This window comes from Heptranchias perlo, chromosome 22 (assembly GCF_035084215.1).
Source record: "Heptranchias perlo isolate sHepPer1 chromosome 22, sHepPer1.hap1, whole genome shotgun sequence".
Lineage (NCBI taxonomy): Eukaryota > Metazoa > Chordata > Chondrichthyes > Hexanchiformes > Hexanchidae > Heptranchias > Heptranchias perlo.
Window position 1 is genome coordinate 21,983,838 of NC_090346.1, and position 27,671 is coordinate 22,011,508.

Consider the following 27,671-nt stretch of genomic DNA (forward strand, 5'->3'; position numbering starts at 1 on the left):
AAGCTGGTGGAGCTTGTTCAATAGCTGTAACACTCTTAGCATTCAGATTGTGATTGTTTCTGAAGAGCATTCTTTGCATTCAGTGCCTATTATAATAATGTGTGAGAGGGAATGAGAGAAAGGCTGCTCAGGCCATCCAACTCAATTAGGACAGGTGCTCCAGATAGACCAGTCTATCTCCATCTTGTACCAAGCTGCCTCTTTAATTTCCTTATTGGAGATTAGTGGCGGCTGACCAAATAATCAGAATGTGTAATCTATAGACTAACATTTAATGTTGCTGTCTGGATAAATTTTTTCTGTACAAGATAATTCTAGATGTTCTTCTAAAATGAAATGAGCCAAGCCCACAGGCTAGATCAGCTCTGCATTCATGAACACTCTTACTTGTGCAGCTGACTAGAACAGATCTTTGTGGAGCCTCTAGTATTCCCCTCAATTTTCTCCCTTCATCTCCTGAAGGTGCTGATACTGGGCTCTGGTTTCACAATCAGCAGCAGCCCTCTGATACCTCACTCAAATGGCTATTCTCTATGTGAACTTAGTCCTTGAGTGTTTGCTGACTACTCAACCATGGGGCAGAATCCCATCAGTGTCTTCAGGAAATGGCGGAAATTAAAAATCTCTGTGAGCTGAAGTACTTTTTCTTATTTTAGAATTGACTTCTCCACTTGTTAAGTGTATAGTGTGCTCTATTTTAACACATCCTTCTTGAGTCCCTACATTAGTACTCTGAGCATTTAATAAGTTCTTTGCATTTTCTTTTCCAATTGAAAGAAGTGAATGATGGATTTATTCTACAATGAAAGAGTCCTTGTGGCAGGAGAAGTGAAACACTGGCAGAAGCAAGACTTATATAATAACTAGTGGCACTTTCAATGTAGGACTGGAGAATTACAAATGTTACACCCTTGTTCAAAAAAAGGTGTAAGGATAAACGCGGCAAGTACACGCCAGTCAGTTTAACCTCGGTGGTGGGGAAACTTTTAGAAACAATAATCCAGGACAAAATTAATAGTCACTTAGACAAGTGTGGATTAATAAGAGAAAGCCGGCACGGATTTGTTAAAGGCAAATCATGTTTAACTAACTTGATGGAGTTTTTTCATGCGGTAACAGAGAGAGTTGATGAGAGCGATGCGATTGATGTCGTCTATAGGGACTTTCAAAAGGTGTCTGATAAAGTGCCACATAATAGGCTTGTCAGCAAAACTGAAGCCCATGGAATAAAAGGGGCAGTGGCAGCATGGATATGAAATTGGCTAGGTGACAGGAAACAGAGAGTAGTGGTGAATGATTGTTTTTTAGACTGGAGGAAGGTATACAGTGGTGTTCCCCAGGGGTTGGTACTAGGACCATTGCTTTTTTTGATTTATAGTAATGACTTGGACTTGGATGTACTTGGCACAATTTCAAAATTTGCAGATGACACAAATCTTGGAAGTAGTAAACTGTGAGGAGGATAGTGATAGACTTCAAGGGGACATAGGCAGGTTGGTGGAATGGGCAGACACATGGCAGATGAAATTTAACGCAGAGAATTGCAAAGTACATTTTGGCAGGAAGAATGAGGAAAGACAATATAAACAAAATGGTGCAATTCTAAAGGAGGTTCAGGAACAGAGACCTGGGGGTATATGTGCACAAACCTTTGAAGGTGACAGGACAGGTTGAGAAAGTGGTTAAAAAAGCATACAGGTTCCTGGGCTTTATAAATAGAGACATAGAGTACAAAAGCAAGGAAGTCATGTTGAACCTTTATAAAACACTGGTTCGGCCACAACTGGAGTATTGTGTCCAATTCTGGGCACCGCACTTTAGGAAGGATGTGAAGGCCTTAGAGAGAGTGCAGAAAAGATTTTCTAGAATGGTTCCAGGGATGAGGGACTTCAGTTACGTGAATACACTGGAGAAGCTGGGGCTTTTTTCCTTAAAGCAGAGAAGTTAAGAGGAGATTTGATAGAGGTGTTCAAAATCATGGAGGGTTTAGAGAAAGTAAATAAAGAGAAACTGTTCCCATTGGCCGAAGGGTCGAGAACCAGAGGACACAGATTTAAGGTGATTGGCAAAAGAACCAAAGGCGACATGAGGAAAATTTTTATTACGCAGCAAGTAGTTATGATCTGCAATGCGCTGCCTGAAAGGTTGGTGGAAGCAAATTCAATCTTGGCTTTCAAAAAGGAATTGGATAAATACTTGAAGGGAAAAAATTTACATGGCTATGGGGAAAGAGCGGGGGAATAGGACTAACTGGATTGCTCTTGCAAAGAGCCGGCATGGGCTCGATGGGCCCTTCAATGACCATTCTATGATTCTATGAGGTCAGGTACACTAAAAGAGGGCCTTTTTCTAACATCAGTGTTAAATTATCCTGGTTTAGTTTTTGTTCAACACAAGAAAGTATTCTGCTTTAAAATCCACTGAATTGTACAGCACTACACAAAAGTAAAAAAATATCACCTATCAAATTAAAGGAAATTTTGGTTCAACTTTGGTTGTGAGCTACCTGAGGTTGTCTCTTAATTGCTATTGTGCAATGTTATTGGTTAACAGGATTGTTTGAAATTTAAGGAGTTTTAGCATAATACAAAAACATTTCAAATGGAGAGATGTATAAAAACAACTCACCTGTGCGTTCGTGAAAATGATAGTTTTAAGATCTGACCACTGAGATGTGGAACTGTGCTCTGCCTGGGTCACTGATAGATCGTGCAAACATTGCAATGTATGGTGTTAATGTTAGTTACCTACAACATATCCCTGTTGCAGCTGGCAAAACAAAAATTCCATGCCATGTAACAGTGGAGGATGGGAACAAATTGAGCCCATATCTTTTAACTATTGTGATTTTTGTAACTTCTGTGATGCCGCATGTCTTCAAAATGTGATGGGAGGGAAGAATGTCCCTGTTCCCTCCAACTGGGTAGGAGTATTGAGTGATGTCTGTCTTCATAGAATCATAGAATCATAGAATCATAGAAGTTACAACATGGAAACAGGCCCTTCGGCCCAACATGTCCATGTCGCCCAGTTTATACCACTAAGCTAGTCCCAATTGCCTGCACTTGGCCCATATCCCTCTATACCCATCTTACCCATGTAACTGTCCAAATGCTTTTTAAAAGACAAAATTGTACCCGCCTCTACTACTGCCTCTGGCAGCTCGTTCCAGACACTCACCACCCTTTGAGTGAAAAAATTGCCCCTCTGGACCCTTTTGTATCTCTCCCCTCTCACCTTAAATCTATGCCCCCTCGTTATAGACTCCCCTACCTTTGGGAAAAGATTTTGACTATCTACCTTATCTATGCCCCTCATTATTTTATAGACTTCTATAAGATCACCCCTTAACCTCCTACTCTCCAGGGAAAAAAGTCCCAGTCTGTCTAACCTCTCCCTGTAAGTCAAACCATCAAGTCCCGGTAGCATCCTAGTAAATCTTTCCTGCACTCTTTCTAGTTTAATAATATCCTTTCTATAATAGGGTGACCAGAACTGTACACAGTACTCCAAGTGTGGCCTCACCAATGCCCTGTACAACTTCAACAAGACATCCCAACTCCTGCATTCAATGTTCTGACCAATGAAACCAAGCAAGCTGAATGCCTTCTTCACCACCCTATCCACCTGTGACTCCACTTTCAAGGAGCTATGAACCTGTACTCCTAGATCTCTTTGTTCTATAACTCTCCCCAACGCCCTACCATCAACGGAGTAGGTCCTGGCCCGATTCGATCTACCAAAATGCATCACCTCACATTTATCTAAATTAAACTCCATCTGCCATTCATCGGCCCACTGGCCCAATTGATCAAGATCCCGTTGCAATCCCAGATAACCTTCTTCACTGTCCACAATGCCACCAATCTTGGTGTCATCTGCAAACTTACTAACCATGCCTCCTAAATTCTCATCCAAATCATTAATATAAATAACAAATAACAGCGGACCCAGCACCGATCCCTGAGGCACACCGCTGGACACAGGCATCCAGTTTGAAAAACAACCCTCCACAACCACCCTCTGTCTTCTGTCGTCAAGCCAATTTTGTATCCAATTGGCTACCTCACCTTGGATCCCATGAGATTTAACCTTATGTAACAACCTACCATGCGGTACCTTGTCAAATGCTTTGCTGAAGTCCATGTAGACCACGTCTACTGCACAGCCCTCATCTATCTTCTTGGTTACCCCTTCAAAAAACTCAATCAAATTCGTGAGACATGATTTTCCTCTCACAAAACCATGCTGACTGTTCCTAATTAGTCCCTGCCTCTCCAAATGCCTGTAGATCCTGTCCCTCAGAATACCCTCTAACAACTTACCCACCACAGATGTCAGGCTCACTGGTCTGTAGTTCCCAGGCTTTTCCCTGCCGCCCTTCTTAAACAAAGGCACAACATTTGCTACCCTCCAATCTTCAGGCACCTCACCTGTAGCGGTGGATGATTCAAATATCTCTGCTAGGGGACCTGCAATTTCCTCCCTAACCTCCCATAACGTCCTGGTATACATTTCATCAGGTCCCGGAGATTTATCTACCTTGATGCGCGTTAAGACTTCCAGCACCTCCCTCTCTGTAATATGTACACTCCTCAAGACATCACTATTTATTTCCCCAAGTTCCCTAACATCCATGCCTTTCTCAACCGTAAATACCGATGTGAAATATTCATTCAGGATCTCACCCATTTCTTGTGGTTCCGCACATAGATGACCTTGTTGATCCTTAAGAGGCCCTACTCTCTCCCTAGTTACCCTTTTGCCCTTTATGTATTTGTAGAAGCTCTTTGGATTCACCTTTGCCTGATCTGCCCTTATTTTCTAGTTACTGATAGTCACTTTATAAATGATGTGGAGATGCCGGTGATGGACTGGGGTGGACAAATGTAAGGAGTCTTACAACACCAGGTTATAGTCCAACAGCTTTATTTGAAATCACAAGCTTTCGGAGGCTTCTTCCTTCGTCAGGTGAGTGTAGGATTCTATAAAGGTATAGCATATGTGGTCAGAGAACAATGCCTGGTGATTACAGATAATCTTTTCAACTGCCCGTTATCAAAGCAATCAAAGGAGTAGAATGGTGTACAGACAGAAACATTACATACAAGACTACCGAATACACAAACGGTCACAACACAAAGACAGAGAGAGAGAGAGAGAGAGAGACACACCCGAAAGGCAGAGAAAGAGATAGAATGACCAGTTGTATTAAAAACAGATAACTTTTTTTTGCTGGTGGGGTTACATGTAGCGTGACATGAACCCAAGATCCCGGCTGCCGGGATCTTGGGTTCATGTCACACTACATGTAACCCCACCAGCAAAAAAAAGTTATCTGTTTTTAATACAACTGGTCATTCTATCTCTTCCTCTGCCTTTCGGGTGGGTGTGTGTGTCTCTCTCTCTCTCTCTCTCTCTCTCTCTCTCTCTCTCTCTCTGTCTTTGTGTTGTGACCGTTTGTGTATTCGGTAGTCTTGTATGTAATGTTTCTCTGTCTGAACACCATTCTACTCCTTTTATTGCTTTGATAACGGGCAGTTGGAAAGATTATCTGTAATCACCAGGCATTGTTCTCTGACTATATATGCTATACCTTTATGGAATTCTACACTCACCTGACGAAGGAGGAAGCCTCCGAAAGCTTGTGATTTCAAATAAAGCTGTTGGACTATAACCTGGTGTTGTAAGACTCCTTACATTTGATCACTTTATAAAGACTGTGTAGCAAAGACTGTGTAGCTTAGACTTCCAGTCAGCATTATTTTAATGTTGATTGGAAAATTTGGGTCTGAGTTTCCATCCTCTTGGACAATAAAAGAAGTGAGCACACAGAGGTCTGTATAATGTCTTAACTGCACATCATTGAACAAAATGTGCTTTTACCCCATGGTGTTGTGATCCATAGTCATGCTGCCATAAGTCCTGATAAGATGGCAAATAAAATGATCTCCTTGTTTTCAACATAGGTTTCCAGTTTCTTTTGTAATTATACCATAAAATATCCAACACCAAAAATGTTTGGACGATGTTGTTCAATAGGAAACCTGTAGATATCACAATATAGATACATGAAGGAGGCTATTTGACTCAACTTACTCATCCATCCAGAAAAATCTCACATTCACACCATCACAGCATCTAACTATATCATGAATAAATTTAGTTTCCACTGCCACTTTTCTACCTAGAAGACCATTCCAAGTATTTATCACTCTTTGCATGAATAGATTCTTCCTGACACCTGTCCTAAATTGACCATTGACCAGTTTTAGACTATATTCCAATGGTCTACTAATATGACTTCTTGAAGTAGTGCTACAGAATTATGGTATTTATACCATTTGATATCTTGTATACCTCTATAAGGTCCCCTCTCCTTTTAAGGCTAAAGAGCCCCAGTTAGTGTGAAAGTTGCAAATAACAACCAGATCAAATTTTTATTTATCCCATTGTCAAAAATGAACTCTGGCTCTTGTCTTTATAGAAGTTTTTAAAAAGTGATGACCACTGCTCTTCGATCAACCCTAGTTTAATAAATATGTCTAATTTGGAACAATGGAGTAGAACGTTTTCTGTGCTATTAACTAAAACAGGGAGCATGCGTTCGATTCTGTGTGTTGTTTTGCCCGAAGCTACATGGTCGTGTTATTGCCACAATCTGACAGTAGGTGGCAGCCAAGCGAAATGGAGGATAGCAAAACACTTCATACACTGCAACAGAGACACTTTGAAATCAGAATCTGATAATGGGAGGTGGGGGCGGTGGTGCTATGCACTCCAGTCCTTGCGGTGCCCACCGGTCGCAGAAAGCCTTAAGTGCACCGGCGGACACAGCGTGCTCCCTCTCCAGGGCCACCCAGGCGTGGACAAGGCCACGGAAGAGAGGAAGGCAGCCAGAGTGACCACCCCCACGGGCTGCGTCCAAACTGGACCTGTGAATGGCCACCTTGGCCAGGCCCAGGAGCACACCCATGTGAAGGTCCTCCGACTTGCCTGCTCCCCTCTGCACCGGTGGCCAAAGATCAGGAGCGTGGGACTGAAGTGGAGCCAGAAGTTGAAGAGCAGCCCCTTCAAATATTAGAGGAGGGGCTGCAACCTTTCACATTCCTTGTAGATGTGAAACACGGACTCATTCAGACCGCAAAAGTCACAGATAGCCAGAGTGTCCGTGAAGTGAGTTAAAAACCTATTGGTCGGTACTGCTCCATGCAACACTCTCCACCCCAGATCCCCAGTGGTGCAGGGGAGGACTCCTGCCTAGAGAGCCCTCCACTAGGGTCCCCCCGCCTCCGCTGGATGGCAAGGTCCAGATGGAAGACGAGGGCGAAGCAGTGGAGAATGTGCAGGAGCAGCTCGTACAGGAAATCCCTCCGCGCAGAGTGAAATGGCACAGAGGGAATTTCCAAGAGACGGCTCAAGCTGTGAGGCGCAGGCTCCTGAGGGATGTTTCGGGGCCTTGCACTGATGAGAAATTCCGACCAAACGGAGGTCAGGTCAGACGAGATCGATGCACCGAGTGGAGTCAGGGCCGAGTGCGACTTTTAGTGCCTCGATGGCTTTGGCCGCGCACCGGACGAAACACCAGGACATCCGTGCTGCCAATGTCTCTAGCAATATCCAGCCCACTCCTCTGCCACCCCGGACGTCCCTGACTCTGGTTACCTTGGCAGCCAGGGCCTTCCTATTCGCCAGCCACGTGTTGCTGAAGCCGAATATGCGGAGGTGCGGATTCCTGAGCAGCCGCCCCTGACGGGGGAAAGCTCCGGCTGGCGGCAACCCTTATCCTAGATCCTGGTAAAAGACAGGCAGCTCCTGCAAGGATGTGTGGCCGGCCAGCAACTTTTTGAACAGGAGCTGCGTGTCATTATTCAGGCCGTGCAGCTGGCGGAAGAAATACACGGCCAGTGCACACCATCACAGAGGATCCTCAACGTACAGGTATCGCTACAAGATCTGAAGGCGGAAGGTCGAAACCTGGGTGCGGACGCACACCAGCGCCTTACCGCCCTCCTTAAGCGGGAGACTCAAGACCGCAGCAGAGAACCAATGCTTCCTTTTGTCCCAGAAGAAGTCGATGAGCTTCCTCTGAACCTTGGCGATAAACTCAGGGAGGGATCAAATTGACCAACTGTACCACAACATTGTGGCTACCAGCACTCGACCCCTGTAGGATAACACTTGGAGCAGTCCTATTCAGCACCATAGGCGAGCGGTGACTTTGGTCTCCAGCCCTTGCCAGTTCGCTGGCCAGGCTTCCTCGGCTGGGCGAAGGTAGACTCCCAGATATAGGAAGTGAGTGTTGCTCCAGGCAAAGGGCCAGAACATCTCCAGCAGAGAGTCCACCTGCCACTGACATACCAGGAGTTCAGAACGTTTGTCTCAATTGATCCTCGCGGAGGACACTTGCTGGCACTCGGCCATCCTCCATCAGTCAACGGGATCCGTGACCATGAGGAACACGTCATCAGCACAAGCCAAAAGGAGAGGCTCCACGCATATGGTGTATAATTGGCCGAACATGGGACATTCCTGACACACTCCTCTCCCAAAGTGAAGGGGGACTATCAAAGATCCGTTCATCTTAATCAGACACTCCATGGCATCGTACAGAGGGTGGATCCGGGTGACAAAATGCGATCCGAACCTGAATGCCCCGCAGAGTCCCGAAGAAGTATTCGTGATCCATCCTGTCGAACACCGCCTTCTGATCATGGGAAATGAAGGCGACCGACAGACCAGTCCTCTGGGAATGGTGGATCAGGTGGATGTTATCGTGGATGCTCTGGCCCAGACCGTGTAGGACTAGTCAGGGTGGAACATGTGGGCCAGCACAGTACCAAGGCAAGCAGACATGGCTGTGGCAAAGAACTTGTAATCCATGCTGAGGAAGGAGACCAGGTGCCAGTTTTTAAGGTGGTGGAGATCCCCCCTCTTCGGCAGTAGGACGATGGGGATATGAGGATCCTCCGAGATGGTGTGCGCTGGCCGTGTATTTCTTCTGCCAGCTGCATGGCCTGAATTATGACACGCAGCTCCTGTTCAAAAAGTTGCTGGGTGGCCACACATCCTTGCAGGAGCGGCCTGTCTTTTACCAGGATCTAAGCAGGGTCTGGGATACGGTTGCCTCCAGCCGGAGCTTTCCCCTGTCGGGGGCGGCAGCCATCCTACGGGAACCACTGCTCAGGAATCCGCATATTCTGCTTCAGCATCACGTGGATGGCGAAGAGGAAGGCCCTGGCTGCCAAGGTAACCAGAGTCAGGGACGTCCTGGATGGCGGAGGAGTGGGCTGGATGTTGCCAGAGACATTGGCAGCAGGGATGTCCCGGTGCTTCGTCCGGTGCGCGGCCAAAGCCATCGAGGCACTAAAAGTCGCACTCGGCCCTGACTCCACTCGGTGCGTCGAGGAGGCTCAAGCACGTGGAGCGATCTCGTCTGACCTGACCTCCGTTTGGACGGATTTTCTCATAAGTGCGAGGCCCCAAAACATCCTGCAGGAGCCTGCGCCTCACAGCTTGAGCCGTCTCTTGTCCCAAGGCGCATTTTCCTGGTCGCCAGACTTTCCCCCAGGACGTGCGCATAGTCGCCCCCCAGGACGTTCCAGAAACCCCCAATGGAACTCCAGGGTCAGTCCATCCAGCCCCGGGCCTTTGCCTCTCGAGAGCTGGCAGAGGGCACCAGTCAGCTCCACCAGGGTTAGCGGAACGTTGAACCCTTCGGTGCCGTCTGGGCTGACCTTCATCAGGTCCTCGCACAAAACTCTACAGGCATCCTCACTGCATGGATCCAGAGAGAACAGAGCCCCGTAAGCGCGGGCCCTGGTACCGATCTCCGGATCCGTGACAAGGGATCCGTCAGCAGCCAGAAGCCCGAGGAGCTGCTTAAGCATGCCCTGCCTTTTTTTCAGCGAATAGAAGAAGGATGAGCCGCAGTCCAGGTCCTGAAGGCCGCGACCTCACGTACGTGCCTTGGGACCTGAAGAGTTGTAGGTCCTTGAGCCCGCCCTTCTTCTCTTCATACACCAAAACCATATTAAGAACATGTGCAACTAATGTGTGTATTGCTTCACTGCCACAAGATGTTGCTAAGGAAACAATACAAGTCAACCCACTACAGTAGAATTTAACTGAGGAAGAAATGGAGAATGGTTGTTTTATTGGGTTCATTAAAAGAACTGATACAGTTTTGTAATTCCGTCCAAACCAGGTCATTGCTTGATTATCTTTTGATCCTCTCCTCTTACCCCAAACGCTGATGTGTTTTTATCAGCCTTGCCTCAAACTGCCAACTGAAGAATGAAAATCTGTACAAGTAACAAAGTACCAACATGCAGTACAAAAATCCCACCATTAATGTAACAAGCTGTGGTTTTCAACTTAGTTGATGTCTCGAGTGCTGAGACTGATTACTGGACATAGTATGAGATATCAGACTTTACATTGGCAAAGCAGATTAACATTCCACTGACATTTTGCTAAGTTTGAGCTCTGTGATCTGTTTTGCGGATGTGGAAACATTTCATGATGGCGATAGTTTATTACCTGCTGGTTCTGCAAACGTTTCTGATCATAGTCAACCTAAAATCAGTAGGAATGATTTTCGTGTCCTCTGCTGGGCGTGAACGAGACAGTAGCATCTTGAACACTGCATCAGTGAACTTACCGCTACGTTTCCCGATCTTTCCGCCATCATTTCTGACCCGTTGTGGAAGAGGCCAGCCCAAGCGCCCTCCTGTTTCAGACGGAAACCTATTTGTAATATGCAAATTGGGGTCCTACCCTATTTGGAGGACTCCAATGCAATTTTCAGGTACCAATAGGTGGAGCGGCCTAACCAGGAATGCTGCTGCTTGCCCCGCGAAAATCTTTGCACTTGCTGCCAGCCCATCTCTGCCTTCCCCTCCACACCATTAACGAGCTGCCTGTGTTCAGTGTTGCAGCACACAGATAGCCAGGCCTCATCTGCATACTATCATAAGTGCTTGGATTTTTTTGCCGAGGGCATTGGGCAGGCGATGCAATCGTATCTCCAGCTCGTTGTCCTCCCAAAATGTAAATCAACTCCAGTATATTTTTCTTGTGTGGAGTAACGGAAATAGCTTTGTTCCTGTAAGACTTTGAAAATGTGCCAGATGTAACACTGAAATTCATGTCTTGTGTTGGAAAATGAGTTAAAATGCCATTGCAATCCATTAACTTGGATTGTAACCCAAATCCTAAGTGGGCAAACTCACAAAGCGAATATGTTGCAGCTAGTAAACTCTTACCTAAAACTTATACCATGGCCCAGAAAGTTCCGTTCAGTGGTGTCTGGTCACTGCAAGGGGCACAATTATTATTTTGGAAGGTAACTTTATCCCATCTAAGTACAGAATATTGTTTTGAAACAGACCATTAACTCTGATGGTGTACTTGAGGAGGACATCAGAGGGTCCAGATTTGACTCTCCCATACTGACACTGCTACCCCCTGCCCTCTCAGGCAAGCTTTGATGGTCTTTATTATAACGTCATTTATTGTGGATTATTGCCGCTCACCTTTACTGATTTTGGGTGTACAAGTGGTTGATGATTTGTATATTGAACCATTATATCTTAATATATTTTTACTCTAAAAGATTTTTAAAAATCTTTGACTAATGAATGGTAAATCAGACATGTCTGTCCTGCATGGTGAGATTGTCAATTATTTATTTGATTCTTTGCCAGTAATAAATTCGAGAGGTATCCCACAGTGGTAAGAACACTTTCTGGGCTGAAGCTCTGCAAATTTTGTTTCGGTAGATGGAATAAAGCAACCTGTTCGAATGAATGGCAAAGCCAATTCCTGACTCTCAGTTGATCGCACATTATCTCAAACTAGATTGGTTGAAAATGGTTTATACAATTTTTAGATAGGTTTTCTAAAAAAGACCTAATTCAATTTGCACAACAATGTATAATTTGCCCAGTTTTGGTCTTTCTGACGTAAAATGATCTTTTAAGTTGTGCCAAGTTTCCCTCGAGTCTGAATTTTGGCAGGCTGGAAATGGCAATAATTTTCCACTTACATTAAGATTTTTTTGCTGTAAATATATAAACAGTGCAACAATTTAAGCATTTGCAACAATTATAATACCATTTGCTTAGCAACATGAAATGATCAATCTTGGCACTTCAGATGGGCTTACTTAGTATCCCGCCTGGTCCCTATTCCTTACACTTTTCCTCTTTTTCATTCCTTTTAAAATAATTTAGGACTCTGCTTGGGGCTTGATCGGGTAGATGCGGTAAGGATGTTCTCAAGGATGGGTGAAACTAGAACTAGGGGGCATAATCTTAGAATAAGGGGCTGCTCTTTCAAAACTGAGATGAGGAGAAACTTCTTCACTCAGAGGGTAGTAGGTCTGTGGAATTTGCTGCCCCAGGAAGCTGTGGAAGCTATATCATTAAATAAATTTAAAACAGAAATAGACAGTTTCCTAGAAGTAAAGGGAATTAGGGGTTACGGGGAGCGGGCAGGAAATTGGACATGAATTTAGATTTGAGGTTAGGATCAGATCAGCCATGATCTTATTGAATGGCGGAGCAGGCTCGAGGGGCTGATTGGCCTACTCCTGCTCCTATTTCTTATGCTTCAGTATGGTTTGCAGCAGAGAATTCCACATTCTAACATCCTACTTAATTTTTCTTGTGATTACCTTAAATTTGTACCCTCTCATTACCATCTTGACAACCAGTAGAAATAATCTATCACTAATTGTTTATCATAACCCTTCATAATCTTAAAAACCTTTATCCGGTCACCCCTTAAGCATCTCAGCTCCAGTGAAAAAGGGCCTAATTTTTCAAGTCTCTCTTCAACCCTGTAACATTCCAGCAAGACTATGCTGCCCCTTTTCCAGTGCTTTTATATCCTTTTATTGGGGTTCCCACAACTATACATAATAATTCTACGGTCTTGTGCACGGTCAAAATTACCTTCTTGTTTTTGCGTTATATAGCCCTGGATACAAAACCAATGTTATCCAAGCCTTATTTTTTTTTAAAATCATTTGACTGTACAAAAATAGAAAAATCCAGACAAATTGGATTAAAAAAACTTTAGTACAGGCAGAATTCATCACCACAAGATATAAATCTGTAACTCTACACAACTTGGCAACAGGAATTTGAACTGGAGAAAAGTTGTCTGTTTCTAATGGTCTTTTGTCTGAAGGTGGTTATCACAGTTTTACTTTTTTGCTAATATGGTTACACATTCAAAAGAAAAGGCAAATCAGAAACATCCAACTTAGTAAAGAAGATTATTTTACTGTTTCTATTTATGTGAGGTTTTTCATGTCTTTTTAATTCCTGAATTTTCCAGTGTATGATTCATATCTTTGATGTTTGGAGTAGTATCTTTTAGAAATGTTCTTTACAATATTATGAAGACAATAGAGTGGAAATATTAACCTACAAATGCTTATTTAATTTTTGTCGGAAATTCCTCTGCCTTAATTTAGTGGAAATGGTTTAGCACCCCTGCTAAAAATTGTGACAGAGGAATTTGAAATGAATGTGTTAGGTGTTTATAAGCTAGTACTCCATAGGATGATATCAGCGCCCACATTTTAAGAGTGTTTCCAGTATTTAGGAATATAGGAATTGCTGGACGAAAAAAGACCAAGGTCTATCTAGTTCTCCTTCTACCAACCTGGTAGTCGCATGATAATGATAATGGATATGTTTGGTTAATAATGGAACATTTCAGGGGTGTTATGTTAAGGGCAGTGTAGTGACACAATGCACTGGCACATCACTCTGCAGTACCATCTACAACTACAATTAACTATGTTGTGAGTTCCCAATCTTTGTATACTTAATGGTGGGAGAAGCATTGGGTGTCTAAGTATTGTCACTTTTTCTCCCAAGGGAAACAGTGCCCAAGTCAAATGCTTAGAGGTGGGTGGTGCAACCCCTTTTAAGAATTGAGAACTGAGGGAAGGAAACTATAATATCGCTCTTTTTTGTGATAAACTTTCAGGCTTTTGCAGTTGAGTTATGATGATCTATCCCCTTAGTACAATAAATCTGTACGGATATCTCAGCAGCCTAATCTTGAATTCATTTTGTGGTCTGTATGTTTGGGTTAAAACATTCCAGAGTATGTCATGCAGTGCAGAGATTAAGTGATAATTCATTACTGTGTAGGAGATAAAATACTGTTTTCACACTTAAATCCAGAATGCGCTTCTTATTTTCCACTTTGTGGCTTTCTTTCGCTAATCCAATATTTTCTATACTTTTTATGAAAAATGCTGAAACTCTTAGATACAACACAGGAACAAGTGTGAAGTAAAAGAGCACGGAAGAAGTTCACAATAGATAGTTTAGGTCCATTTTCGGGCAAAGAACAGTTAGCACACAGCGCGTGCAGAAACTGGCCCGAAGCTCACCCAAAATTGGGCCTCGGGCCTTGTTTTAATAATTGCGGTGAGCTCCCTCACCAGCAGTGATCGTCAGCTAAGCCTGGGGTAGGGGCGGGGGGGGAGATGGGGAGGGGAGAGAACAGGGGGTGTGATCATGGACTGCCTGTGTCCCTCAGGAGAGCTATGGAGCCAAGAGAAGCACTCCTGCTTCCCCACCCCGCCCCATTTCCAAAGAAAGGTACGTTAAAAAAAAATTAACTTACCTTTTTGGTGTCTGCCTCCATCTGTGACCTTTAAGGACCACAGGTTAGGCTGCAATGGGAACCAAAAGACTGAGTGGAGCAGGCCCCAAGCTGATGAATTTCCAGGAAAGGTTCTTAAACAGGCGATAGGCCCCTCATTAACATATTCAAGAGGCCTAATACCTGTTTAAGGTGGTAGCCTGGGACACCTGAAAGCCATCTTTTCCAATATGGCAGTGCACATGACGCAGGCGAAGATCACGCTCAGAATGTTGTGCCCCGAAATTCATCCTTTTTGCCCCCATTTTCCACCCGGTAAACGGGCACAATGAGGACTAATTTCTGCCCCACTGAATTTTTCAGTTTCTACAGGAAAATTTAAAGTCGTAATTGCAGACAAGCATCTAGATTTTAAGGATTTGGTTTTTTTGAGTTTGTGAGTTTTAGGATTTGGTGTTTTGTAAAGTCGAAACCTCAAGCAAACTGAAGATTGATTGCAGCAACCTCCATCCATCACCACCATACTAGACCAGCAATAAAAGCTCCACGATACTCCACCCAGCAGACCACCATGAATCAGACAACCCAGCCAGACCATGACAGCAGAATCTGGGTTGGAGCCAAAATATAGCAGTATTCATGTAGAGTGTGGCTTTTTTCAAATTGGGACAGATAGGATTCAAGATGTCCCAAACTTGATAAAGCTTTTGTTTCCCCAGCAGCAGAATTCAGTCAGGTGCTTACCACTAATTATCAGTGAACTACAGTGCTCAGAATAGCAAAAATACAAAATGTATGTAATATAATCAGTTCAAAAATACCATACTCCACAGTTAGATGCAGGTTGTATATTAAAAAAACTTTGTTTTTTATCATGCAAGTTAATCAAATTATCAAAAAAAAATTTAAATTCACCTAAAAGGAAGCAATTGACGGAGAACAAACTCCAAATGCAACGTGTTGTAGATTTGTCACTAGAAATTGTAGCAATTTTTCAATCTAAGGAAACCCACTGTCACTAATTATACTGTTGGGGAGGTTTGCATTAAATTGAATTGTCTCTTCCAGTTGTAACATTAATCATTAGAAATTATTATACAAACACTTTTACAGATGCTTTAGGAAAGAAAAGTTAACTTGAAGTAAACTATTCATACGTTAAGAAATGACTGTCTTGTCATTCAGGAATGAAATTATTTAAAATAGGCTTAATGGCTTTTATGTATACATTATTGATATCCAGTGTCATTGATAACGGCATCCCTTCTTATATACTGTCAGATATGTGCTAAGGTAACAACCTTCTACGAAATGAAGTGTCCCAGGAAATTATTGTCAGATATTAAATGCAAGTCCAATTATTTCAGCAGCTAATGTAAAGCATGCAGCCCTATATATTAATTGAACCATCATTATTAATTCTGATGTTTCATTCTTTCCAAATGAGGATATTAAATGGCGCGTGCTGTATTCTGCCAATGGTCATGGAAACTCAGGCCTGTTTTTCATAATATGACAGATTACTGTTTAGTTACAGTCGCATTTGTTAGTACCATTTGTCAAATAATTGCACTCAATCTTTCCAGATTGAGTTTACATTCTACAAAAGTATATACAATGAGATATGGTGCCATGCATTGCTCCCTAATCTCATGAGACACCCAATTACATACAACCTCTGCATCATACTACTGGAGAGGGAGCAGCTTAATTGCACTAATAGGGAAAAGGTAAGGAGGGATTGGCTGACCGATGGATGGGAGGGGGATTCCTTGACAACAAGGTAAGTCGGAGGGTTAGGATATGCAAAAAAGAATCAAATTGGGTCATGTTCAACAAATCAATGTTTTTAGAAATGAATCTCATGTTACCATTGTACAAATAGCTGGGGGGTGGAGGCCATTATATCAACACTGCTGTAGTCAGTGCCCCTCCAAACTTTGCTCTCCACTTCCTCCTCAGCTACAAAGGTGTCATTCTTGAAATCAAGATTTGTTGCACAGTCTCCTACTCTAACTCATTCTTTGCTAGATCTCAAAACTGTGGGACTCCATATCCCACTCTATCGTTAGGGGTTTTTTCTTCTTTTTCCACCAATTTTCTTCCTTTTTATGAAGGCATATAGACTCTTTGTTGGGGTATAGTTCTATGAGCAGCATTTGTACAACAGTACCATGTCCTAATGCCTTTGTTCATATGTTAACCTAGATATGAGATTGTTCTGATCCTATGCCTGGGGCTATTGGATCACCAGGGTGCAGCGAGTGCAGGAAAATCAGATGGGGAGGAGCCCACACCCAGAATGGATTTTCCATCCATTCATTTAAATGGTCAAAACCTCATTGGTTGTGCAATATTAGTAACGATTGTGTTAACCATTTGTGTGGAATTCTTCTGTTCTCAATTTTAACAAAGTTGTTAGCACATTTAAGATAATTAGCTATTACTCATTTTTGTGTTTGACCCACATGAATTTAAAATGATCCTTTTTTTCTATCAGCGTTCAGCTGGAGTTTTAATTAAGACAGTTTATCCTTTGCTATCATTGCATCCAGTTTTAGGACAGTGACCTCCACATGCCCCTCTCCTGCTTTTAACTTAAACTGGAGAGAAGGTCTCCATTTGCCCCAGCCTCTGCTTTTACCAACAAAGAGCAAATTAATGGGATTGGTTCCCTTCATTTATTTACATTATTAAAACTGCTTCTTATCCCAACGGCAGAATCGTAGACCTACATTTTAGCGGGTCTATGATGACATCACTTCCTGCAATCTCGACTTTTTTACACTATGGAGTGCAGCAGCTGGAGGGAGACCTGCATGTCTGTAGTTAGATGTACTCCTGTAGTATAAAAGCATCTTTACAGCCCTCAGTTCCAGACTAACTTTGTAAGTTTGCAACATTCTATGGAGAAGTATCTGGCCCTTTCGGGGTTAAGTGATCCCTTGTAGGTTGCAGTGGTGGCAGGACTTTGAGATGTTTTGGGCCTCTTTTTCACAAATGGTTAGAATTTGGAGGAAAATATAGTTTGTTACCATACTTTGTGGCATGAAGGGTATGAAAAGAGAAAGGCAGAAAATAAAATGACCATGAAATTAAAGTGGGTGGAGAAACAACTGTGGGAATCAGACATCTTTGCTCAGCTCTTAGTTTTTATTTTCTAACCATTCAGTTTTAATCATTAACCAATATGGTTCTAGACTATCAAAAATTACAAAAAGTGCAGGATTGTGCACCATTTCATTATTAAGATTATAGTAAAACATGTTTATTTATAGTTTAAAGAAAAAACTGAAGAACAAACTTCCATCGATGTAGCACCTCACAGGATGCCCCAAAGCACTTCACATACGGTAAATTATTTTTGAAGTGCAGTCATAGGTGAACATAGCAAAAGTGACTTTGGTCTTCATAAGCATTTAGGCTCTTAGGCTTAGGCATTGAATGCAAGTCATATAGCTCAGCCTTTCTCCCTCTATAAATAGAACAAGGAAGCAGCATGCACATACTGAGTTATCAAAGAAAGTTAAAATCATCCAGGGTAAGAAGGTAACAAACTCCACAAGGTACATATCTGCAGTACAAAAGCAGTACGATGAATAAATTGCTCACAAGCATGCCTGGGCATATCTGCTTGGAACAACTATACCTATGTACAGCTGTTTAGCCACCTAATGGCACCCTTGGGTGCATCTATGCATTGACGTCTCTGATTGTTTTGTGGTGTAAGAGTACGCGTGGTCTCATTGGATGTGGCTAATTCTTGATGGATCCAAATTCAGCCTCAGATTTCCCTTCAGGAGATTCAGTTTCACCTGCATCACAGGACTCCTGCTACTTTTTCATATACGGTCAGTCTTTAATCGAATTCTATCGTAATTTTAGCTAATTAAAATGAGTACAGCCTTGAAAGATATGGTTGTATCTGTCCCCTCTCGTGTTTACGATGGGAAATGATAATTTATGGATAAGCTGGATACTTAATGGATTCTTCACACACTCACAATTTCGTTTTATTTGCTTTGGCCAAAGTTAACTTCTTTTTAAAAATATTTTTTTCTGTCAATTTTATCCTTTTCTTTCTCAAAGACATTGAATCCTCGCTGGGATATTGTTCTGGGGTGTAAGTCACTCCCTGGTACTGCATCCAGTTGATCATTATTCATGTGTGAATTTTGACAGAGAATGTTGGCAGGCTGTTTGACTAAGGTGTACCATAGCTGCACACAATCCTGTCTTCATCTGATGTCTAAACCTGCAAATTTCCAGCAGGGAACAATAGGTGAAGATCAGGAGCTCTAACCATGGATACCAAATTTTTAAAATTTTTTTATTCGTTCATTGGATGTGGGCGTCGCTGGCAAGGCCAGCATTTATTGCCCATCCCTAATTGCCCTTGAGAAGGTGGTGGTGAGCTGCCTTCTTGAACCGCTGCAGTCCGTGTGGTGAAGGTTCTCCCACAGTACTGTTAGGAAGGGAGTTCCAGGATTTTGACCCAGCGACGATGAAGGAATGGCGATATATTTCCAAGTCAGGATGGTGTGTGACTTGAAGGGGAACGTGCAGGTGGTGTTGTTCCCATGTACCTGCTGCTCTTGTCCTTCTAGGTTGTAGAGGTCGCGGGTTTGGGAGGTGCTGTCGAAGAAGCCTTGGCGAGTTGCTGCAGTGCATCCTGTGGATGGTACACACTGCAGCCACTGTGCGCCGGTGGTGAAGGGAGTAAATGTTTAGGGTGGTGGATGGGGTGCCAATCAAGCGGGCTGCTTTGTCCTGGATGGTGTCGAGCTTCTTGAGTGTTGTTGGAGCTGCACTCATCCAGGCAAATGGAGAGTATTCCATCACACTCCTGACTTGTGCCTTGTAGATGGTGGAAAGGCTTTGGGGAGTCAGGAGGTGAGTCACTCGCCGCAGAATACCCAGCCTCTGACCTGCTCTTGTAGCCACAATATTTATATGGCTGGTCCAGTTAAGTTTCTGGTCAATGGTGACCCCCAGGATGTTGATGGTGGGGGATTCGGCGATGGTAATGCCGTTGAATGTCAAAGGGAGGTGGTTAGACTCTCTCTTTTTGGAGAAGGTCACTGCCTGGCACTTGTCTGGCGCGAATGTTACTTGCCACTTATGAGCCCAAGCCTGGATGTTGTTCAGGTCTTGCTGCATCCAAGCACGGACTGCTTCATTATCTGAGGGGTTGCGAATGGAACTGAACACTGTGCAATCATCAGCGAACATCCCCATTTTTGACCTTATGATGGAGGGAAGGTCATTGATGAAGCAGCTGAAGATGGTTAGGCCTAGGACACTGCCTTGAGGAACTCCTGCAGCAATGTCTAATCTAATCTAATTGTGGCACCCGTTTTGCCACCTCAGTTGCGATTAGCTATCCCAGTGTGGACCAGTAATCAAACCTGGCACCTCCCTGATCTGTATGGATAAATTTGCTGAACTATAGGGGAAGCGCCTTTTAACTTCTTGCTCAAATTGTCTGCAGAATTTGCTCTTTTCATACCCCAGCTTTCCATGGCAACTGTAAAACAGAAATAGTGTCAGGACCCATGAAGAGATCCACAGTTGTATGAATGTCTCCTTTCCTTTCAGCGAGGAAGCTTTGATCTGCAGCACAGAATGTCACTTAAGCAAAAAAGCTTTAGCTGGTATTTCCATTGTTTTTTGAAGGTAGAGTGAAGCATCACTTCTGTGTCTAGACAGAATTCTTGTGAGGAAGGGGAGGTTTGATTACATGCCAGATATTTGTTTGTGTTGGTTGCATAGATTCACTTATATGAAAAACCTGTTTGGTTTGTTTCATCCTGTTTGAGTTGGGGAAGGCAAAGTGTTGAAGCCACACTCTCATCGGCTTAATTTAAACAACAGGACAGGGTCATCTAGACCTGAAAGACCCGTGACTCTTTGTAACTCCTAAACTGCGATCCAGTGAACAAGAGTCAAGGATGTCCTTATTCTTATAGCAAGGATTTGAATAACATTTAGGAAGAAATCTCTGGGAAGTTCAAGAGGAATTGGGGTAAAGCCATAGTTTCATTTCCATGCTATGGGCATCTGTTGTGCCTATCATACCCTAAAAGGGGAAAAAGCTTCTGCCATCTCACTAGATCTGCTTTCAGTTTTTTTTGGAAGGAAATACTGTAAGGCAGGGGCCTGGGATAATTACTCAGATATCTGCCCCTCTGGTTTGCAGCAAAAGATTTTTGATAATGGTAAATTTTCAAAAGAAGTAGTCACATCCCATTAAATAAAACTGAAACATTTTGCTTTAACAATTCTGTTCAACATTTAAATTGAAATCATCTCTTTTGACCCCTGCTCTGTAAACTTAATAAATACATTCACACTGTTCAGTCTAACATCCAGTTGTTTACTCATGAGGGCTATGAAGTTGCTGACAACATTGAAATATTGTGAGAAGTTTGTAGTGATATAGGAATATTTAGATCTAATTCCATTCCTGCACAACAAGGGAATTTGAAAATATTCCTTTCTTGTGCACAACATTTTGAAATATTTTGGTATTATTCCTGAGCAACATTTCAAGAGCTGAGCTGTTAATAATGATCAGTGTGTGATATTCACCATGGGTGAATTTTACAAATCCAAATTATTTACAGTAAACCGTCTCCATGCCAAATAATGAATACAGGCCTGATTATCCGAAGGTGATGCGCTACTCGCTTCAGTGCATTGGATGCCCGCTCACCGTTTTATTGAGCATGGAGGCCTGAGGCCTACAACATGCCTGAGGCACCCAACACACCCTAATGCAGGCAGGCAGTTTAAAGGTGATTGGGAGCAGTGCTCCAGCTGCGCAACATCTGTTTCAAACAGAAACTGAACCTACCCCACTTGCCTAGTTTCCACCTTTGCTGCAGTTCCTGGTGGCCCTCCATGACAGAAAGTTGCCCGGTGCAGAACAGGCAGCCTTTGGCTGCTGAAGCCCTAATCTCTGGGCCTGGCGCTCCCGGCATTTAATGAGCGATGTGCTCTGAGCACCAGAAAATGAATCAAATGAGCTGACCATGCGCTATCTGGTGAGCTCTTTTGTAATAGGTAAGCTTAGGGCAAAATTTTAGTTTCTTGATACAGTTACCCCAGCAGCTCCTCCACGGAACCGAGCCAGAAGTCAAACCTTAGAGGGAGAGCACGGAGTAGCCGGCGGCAAGTGGGAAGATTTTTGTGGGGTCAGGAGGAGCTTCCAAGCTGACTCCCGGACCCACAAAAATCAGTAACGCTGTGGCTTCTGGGACATTTTTGGAGCAGTCTGCAGCGATCCCTTAACAACCAGCATAAGACCCCGATTTCAATATTTTAATAAGGCTCCTTCCTGTTTCGAGCAGGACTGCTGGATGCTCAAATTGGTGCCTAAGGTATAACTTAATACTGATAGCACTAGCCCAGGCCCTGTATTAGTGGCAAACCCTACACTTCATGCCTTGTGACACATAGATAAGGGATAACAGAATATGGCATGAATGTACATGTTGCAAAAAAAAATTTGCATCCCAAAATCTGAATCAAGCGAATTTTTTCGGTGACAGAGAAAATCTAAACCTCTCCGATAATCAGTAAGGGCACCGACAGTCCGAGGATTGTTTTTAGACTTGTTTAACCAGCTCGTAAACTTATGTAATACATTTTTTGGCTACAAAATAGTGACACTTTACATTGTCTGATGAAGTTATTTGGATCTGTATAAATGTACAACTAATTGGCAATGAATGAGTTAAATCTGTGGTTTCCATTTTTTCTCAAATGTATCTATCTTTCCTTCTTTTTGCTTCACTTCGTCCTTTCCTGCCAACACAAGGGTACGGTTTGAAAGAATTAACACAATGCCCATAAAAGGTCACAGAGCTGGTAGGAGGCCATCGAAAAGGCACCAGTCTTTTTCTGCCAGATCTTTGCTGAGGTACCTGCAATGTTTGTGCTTGGTGTGTACAGCATGCGAGCTGCTCCGCTAATTTAGTAAAGCCAACAACATTTCATATATTGTGTACTTATACACAGAAGAAAGTTTTGCAGAATTGTTCTATAATTTATGCATGAGGTCTGCATTATTTATCACAGCTCTTTAAATGGCAACAGTATACAGAACTAAAATATAATGTGTACAATTGACAGCCTTTGTGATTTGTTGTAATGCATATTGTGTGCTGGATGTGCAGTGTTTTCTGAACTGATCTGATTCTGATTTTAACATTTTTAATAAGGACTGTGCAGAAATGAGGTGGAGAAGAATACAACTGAGCTCTCTTGTAAGCTGCAACCTTTCACAAAGGATGTTGAACTGAAAATTTGTATAATTTGCAATCTAATTATACCCCCAAAAATGCACAACAGTCATTGAAAGGTGTGCGGTAATATATCCGTTCCTTAATATTGAAACAGTATGCGACACAATTGGCTTTGAAGTAGTTAATAGATATTTTGCCATTTGCATTGTCATTTTACTGGGGTTTTTAATAGCCATGCAGCTTTGCATGTCGGATGGTTTTGGGCATGCATTTTATTTTCGCTCTTTGAAGGCCTGGTTGCTTTTAGACCTTGAATGAACATGATTAAACATGCAGCTGTGGAATAGGATCCGAGCAGTTACACAGTAGCTCGAATCCTGCAAATAAACCGTTAAGAATCTTTAATCAGGAGAGGGGAAGAACGATCAGAACTCCCTGCATTCCTGCTACATTTGGATGTAGTTAATCAAATGGTTGCATGTGTGTATGAACTTTTTGACACCTGGGTTTAAAAGCATGAATGCACTGGTTAAATGGCCCTTTGTTTTTACCACAAAAATCTGTGGCATGCAAGACAGAAAGGAACCATGTGACTTGCCAGGCGAGGCCTTGCCTCTTCTCACATATGTTTTGCTATCTCTAAACCAAAAGAGGCCAGCTCTTTTTTAGCTGCCGCCCTCAAATGTCATACGCAGTACTCTTCTGATGTCTGGTTAAAGAATCGTCCAAGAACAACTGGGATAGATTGCAGCACAACAATAAAACAAGGGTAGTGTAAATGGAAATCGGTCGGAAAAATAGCTGAATTGATGTAAAGTCTTGTTTTGAAGTAGAACTGGATGGCTTAAGACTTTTTAACAAAAAAGAACAATAAAAAAAGAACTTGGACGAGTCATGACATCTTTAGTGAGCTGGCATGTCTTCCCTAATATTGAGCAGGTACTGTAAATTAGATCCGTTTACTTTGAGTATATTTAAAAAATCAGATTTGTTCACAATGTCGAAACACATATATTTCACTGTCTGTCTAAAGCGTTATGGTTTAATTGTATGATCTTGTTTGCATTCTATATTTTACCTGAGGTATTACTGTGTTTATACCGGGTGCTCATTCCTGTTGTATGTCATTTCATCAGTGATTGATCTGTACTGTTTTAATCGCTAGTTTAATTACAAAATAGACTGTTAGATTAAACATCCAGCCCAAATGCCTATAGGCACAGCATGTGCTGGTCCTGGACCTATACCAGCAGCATGTGCTGGTCCTGGACCTAGACCAGCAGCATGTGCTGGTCCTGGACCTATACCAGCAGCATGTGCTGGTCCTGGACCTATACCAGCAGCATGTGCTGGTCCTGGATCTATGCCAGCAGCATGTGCTGGTCCCGGATCTATGCCAGCAGCATGTGCTGGTCCTGGACCTATACCAGCAGCATGTGCTGGTCCTGGATCTATGCCAGCAGCATGTGCTGGTCCTGGACCTATACCAGCAGCATGTGCTGGTCCCGGATCTATACCAGCAGCATGTGCTGGTCCTGGATCTATGCCAGCAGCATGTGCTGGTCCTGGATCTATACCAGCAGCATGTGCTGGTCCTGGATCTATACCAGCAGCATGTGCTGGTCCTGGATAGATACCAGCAGCATGTGCTGGTCCCGGACCTATACCAGCAGCATGTATTTACCTTTACCTCATAACCAGTGGATCTCTATAACAATGTTTTTCTTTCCTTTTATGCTTTTATGTTTACTGTAGTTGATTCAATGTTACCATTATCACAGTTTGAAGTCATTTAATAATTAACAGTTGTTTTACTGAAAGTTCCAAAATTTATCATAGCATATGCAAAGTACTTCTGTAGATTTAAAAAGTATATTTAAAGGAATTGTAATGAGCAATGGAAAGTTACGTAAACCTTTAATTAGAGTAACTACACCTTAATATTACTGTATGGTTAAAGGAGTATTTTGAAAGGATCACTGGGAGTTATCACTGATTATTTTTTCTGCCAATTTCAACTTCTGAAGACGTTGCCTTCTTGCTATGGTAAAGTTAGACCAATGCTAGGTGTCATCCAGTACCTCACCAAGAGGTCATTATTCATTCGGCAAGCTATTAGGCCATGGGAAGCATTACAGCAGAGCTGTACTATCCTCACCTGACATCCACATACCAGAATTGCCGACATGGATCGCTGATCAGGAGCAGGAACCCTGTCCAATTTTTCCACCCCTCAGGGATGCGAAGCCAACAGTAGTGCCCAACTGCAATCCTCAAACTGGGGATTGAACCTGGAATCTCCCTTATCCCATGGTTCACCTCCTCACTGGATAAACTCGTTGAACTATTGAGGGAGCCTTTCACAGCATTACATCAGTAGTTATTATGTGGCAACTATGTAATTTTAATATGCTTATTAGTTTATTGGGATATAATTATGGCGTTATCTGTGTGATTGCAATAGTGTGGAAACAGAATTATCTCTTTCTTGTATGTTTAATTCACTGGAATGAACTCATTTACAGCTCATGTGGGCTGTATTTCTGTTTTACAACTGTTTCCACTAGAAGCAGGTGCTCATGCATTCACACTGTTGACATGATGCGGCAGATTTGAGAGCCCAGGTGCAGTGCTGGAATAACTGTGCACAGAGTTATTCAAATGCAGCTTTGAAGTTTCTGATTACAGATTTTCCTCAATGTTGTGGGGAAAGTCTATGCAGGGTAGCAGTGTGAACATTATGTTGCTGGTGTGAACAGGTGACCTGACGTCTCAGCTCACTTGTGTCCAGAATAAAGTGGCAGCATGCAGCATCCAATGTTTTACATTGAGTCTACAGCACAGAAACAGGCCATTTAGCCCAACTGGTTTATGCCATCGTTTATGCTCCACATTAGCCTCCTCCCACCCCTCTTCATCTAACCCTATCAACATATCCTTCTATTTCTTTCGTCCATGCTTATCTAGCTTCCCCAATGCTATTCTCCTCAACTACTCCTTGTGGTAGCGAGTTCCACATTACCACTCTTTGGGTAAAGAAGTTTCTCCTGAATTCCCTATTGGATTTATTGGTGACTATCTTATATTTATGGCCCCTAGATTTGGTGACCCCCACAAGTGAAAACATCTTCTCTACATCTAATTTATCAAACCCCTTTGTAATTTTAAAGACCTCTATAAGGTCACTCCTCAGCCTTTTCTTTTCTAGAGAAAAGAGCCCAGCTTGTTCAGCCTTCCCTGATGAGTATTTCACCTCAGTTCTGGTATCACCCTTGTGAATCTTTTTTACACCTTCTCCAGTACCTTTATATCCTTTTTTATAATACTGTGCATAGTACTCTTAAGTGTGGTCTAACCAAGGTTCTATGCAAGTTTAACATAACTTCTCTGCTTTTCAATTCTATCCCTCTAGATATGAACCCCAGTGCTTGGTTTGCTATTTTTATGGCCTTATTAATCTGGACGTTACTTTTAGTGATTTGTGTATCTGTACCTCCAGATCCCTTTGCTCCTCCACCCCATTTAGACTCTTATTATCCAAGCAGTATGCGGCCTCCTTATTCTTCCTACCAAAATATAACACCTCTCACTTATCTATATTGAAATTAATTTGCCAATTGCACGCCCATTCTGCAAGTTTATTAAAGTCTTTTTGTATTTTGTCGCAGTCTTCCTCAATTTTAACTATACCTCCAATTTGGTGTCATCCGCAAATTTTGAAATTGTACTTCTGATTCCTGAGTCCAAATCATTTGTGTAAATTGTGAATAACAGTGGTTCCAGCACCGATCCTTGTGGAGCACCACTTCCTACCTGTTGCCAGTCTGAGTAGCTGTCCTTAATCCCTACTCTCAGTTATCTGTTCTATAGCTGTTTGTTTTTGCAGCGCCAGAAGCAAATTGCTACAAACGATCTCTTGAGGTGGGTGTCTGTGAGGCTGGGGGCACTAGGACCACCTCACTCATATTACAGTGTTGCTAGAGTTTGGGCTGCCTCCAGCTGCTACACTATAATATAAATATAGCATCAATCTCCTAAATTGCTGCAGTTAAAGGAATATTTCTGCTTTTTTCCCCCAATACTTCCTCACCAAACCTCTTAAAGGGATTGACTTTTGTTGGATCACAGTACAGGCTCTCAGGTGGCAGTAGTCCTCCAATGCCTCACTTAATTAGCTCACACATTCTTCATGTATGAATCTAATGTTGTCAGCAAACTGTTCAACCACAGAAGGCATCACAACCAAGCTCTTTCCTGTCTCTATCTAACCTGCATACACAAACATTTTTCAGAAGGAATGTCTGGATAATGTTAAAAGTAAGAACCCTGGCTAACTTATTTTCTAATTATATATTACTACCCACACTCTAGCTCAGGGACACTCGAGCCAATTGTAGCACTCCCCCTCTCCCCCTCCCCCCCCCCCATTCCATCCATCCTGATTGAGATTGGCTAAAAACAAGAATGGGAATTGAATCTGGGAGCTTCCTGCAGTACTGCCCCACGTGATTCGTTTGCCTACAGAGCCAGAATATTTTCTTTAATTAGAAGTACTGATTTAGTTAATTCTACCCTTATATACTTACAGATTTATCTTGAGACTGTGCTTGAAGAATCAATTTATTGTTTAAGCTTACAATAGTTATGTTAAAATTGAGATTTTACTGACTTGAAGTTTTGCCAGTCTTTACAGGGCTACCATTTTGGAACCAGGTCTTTATATACATAAGTGATCCCATCATGCATTTACTGTAGCATTATATTGCATATTTTTAAACCCTTAACTTC

At 42.7% G+C, this 27,671-nt stretch overlaps 1 protein-coding gene across 4 annotated transcripts in view; it reads left to right on the forward strand.

Annotated features, from left to right (window-relative positions):
* Nucleotides 1–27,671, forward strand: part of rhbdf1a (rhomboid 5 homolog 1a (Drosophila)) — a 357,313-nt gene that overhangs the window by 225,552 nt on the left and 104,090 nt on the right. The window contains exon 1 of one of the 4 annotated variants that reach the window (XM_068003139.1): nucleotides 23,581–23,822. The exons of the other annotated variants lie outside the window; for them this stretch is intronic. Coding sequence (XP_067859240.1) covers nucleotides 23,800–23,822 — 23 coding nt within the window. The 5' untranslated portion in view covers nucleotides 23,581–23,799. Of the gene's footprint in view, nucleotides 1–23,580; nucleotides 23,823–27,671 lie in introns of those variants that run through there. 4 annotated transcript variants of the gene reach the window in all.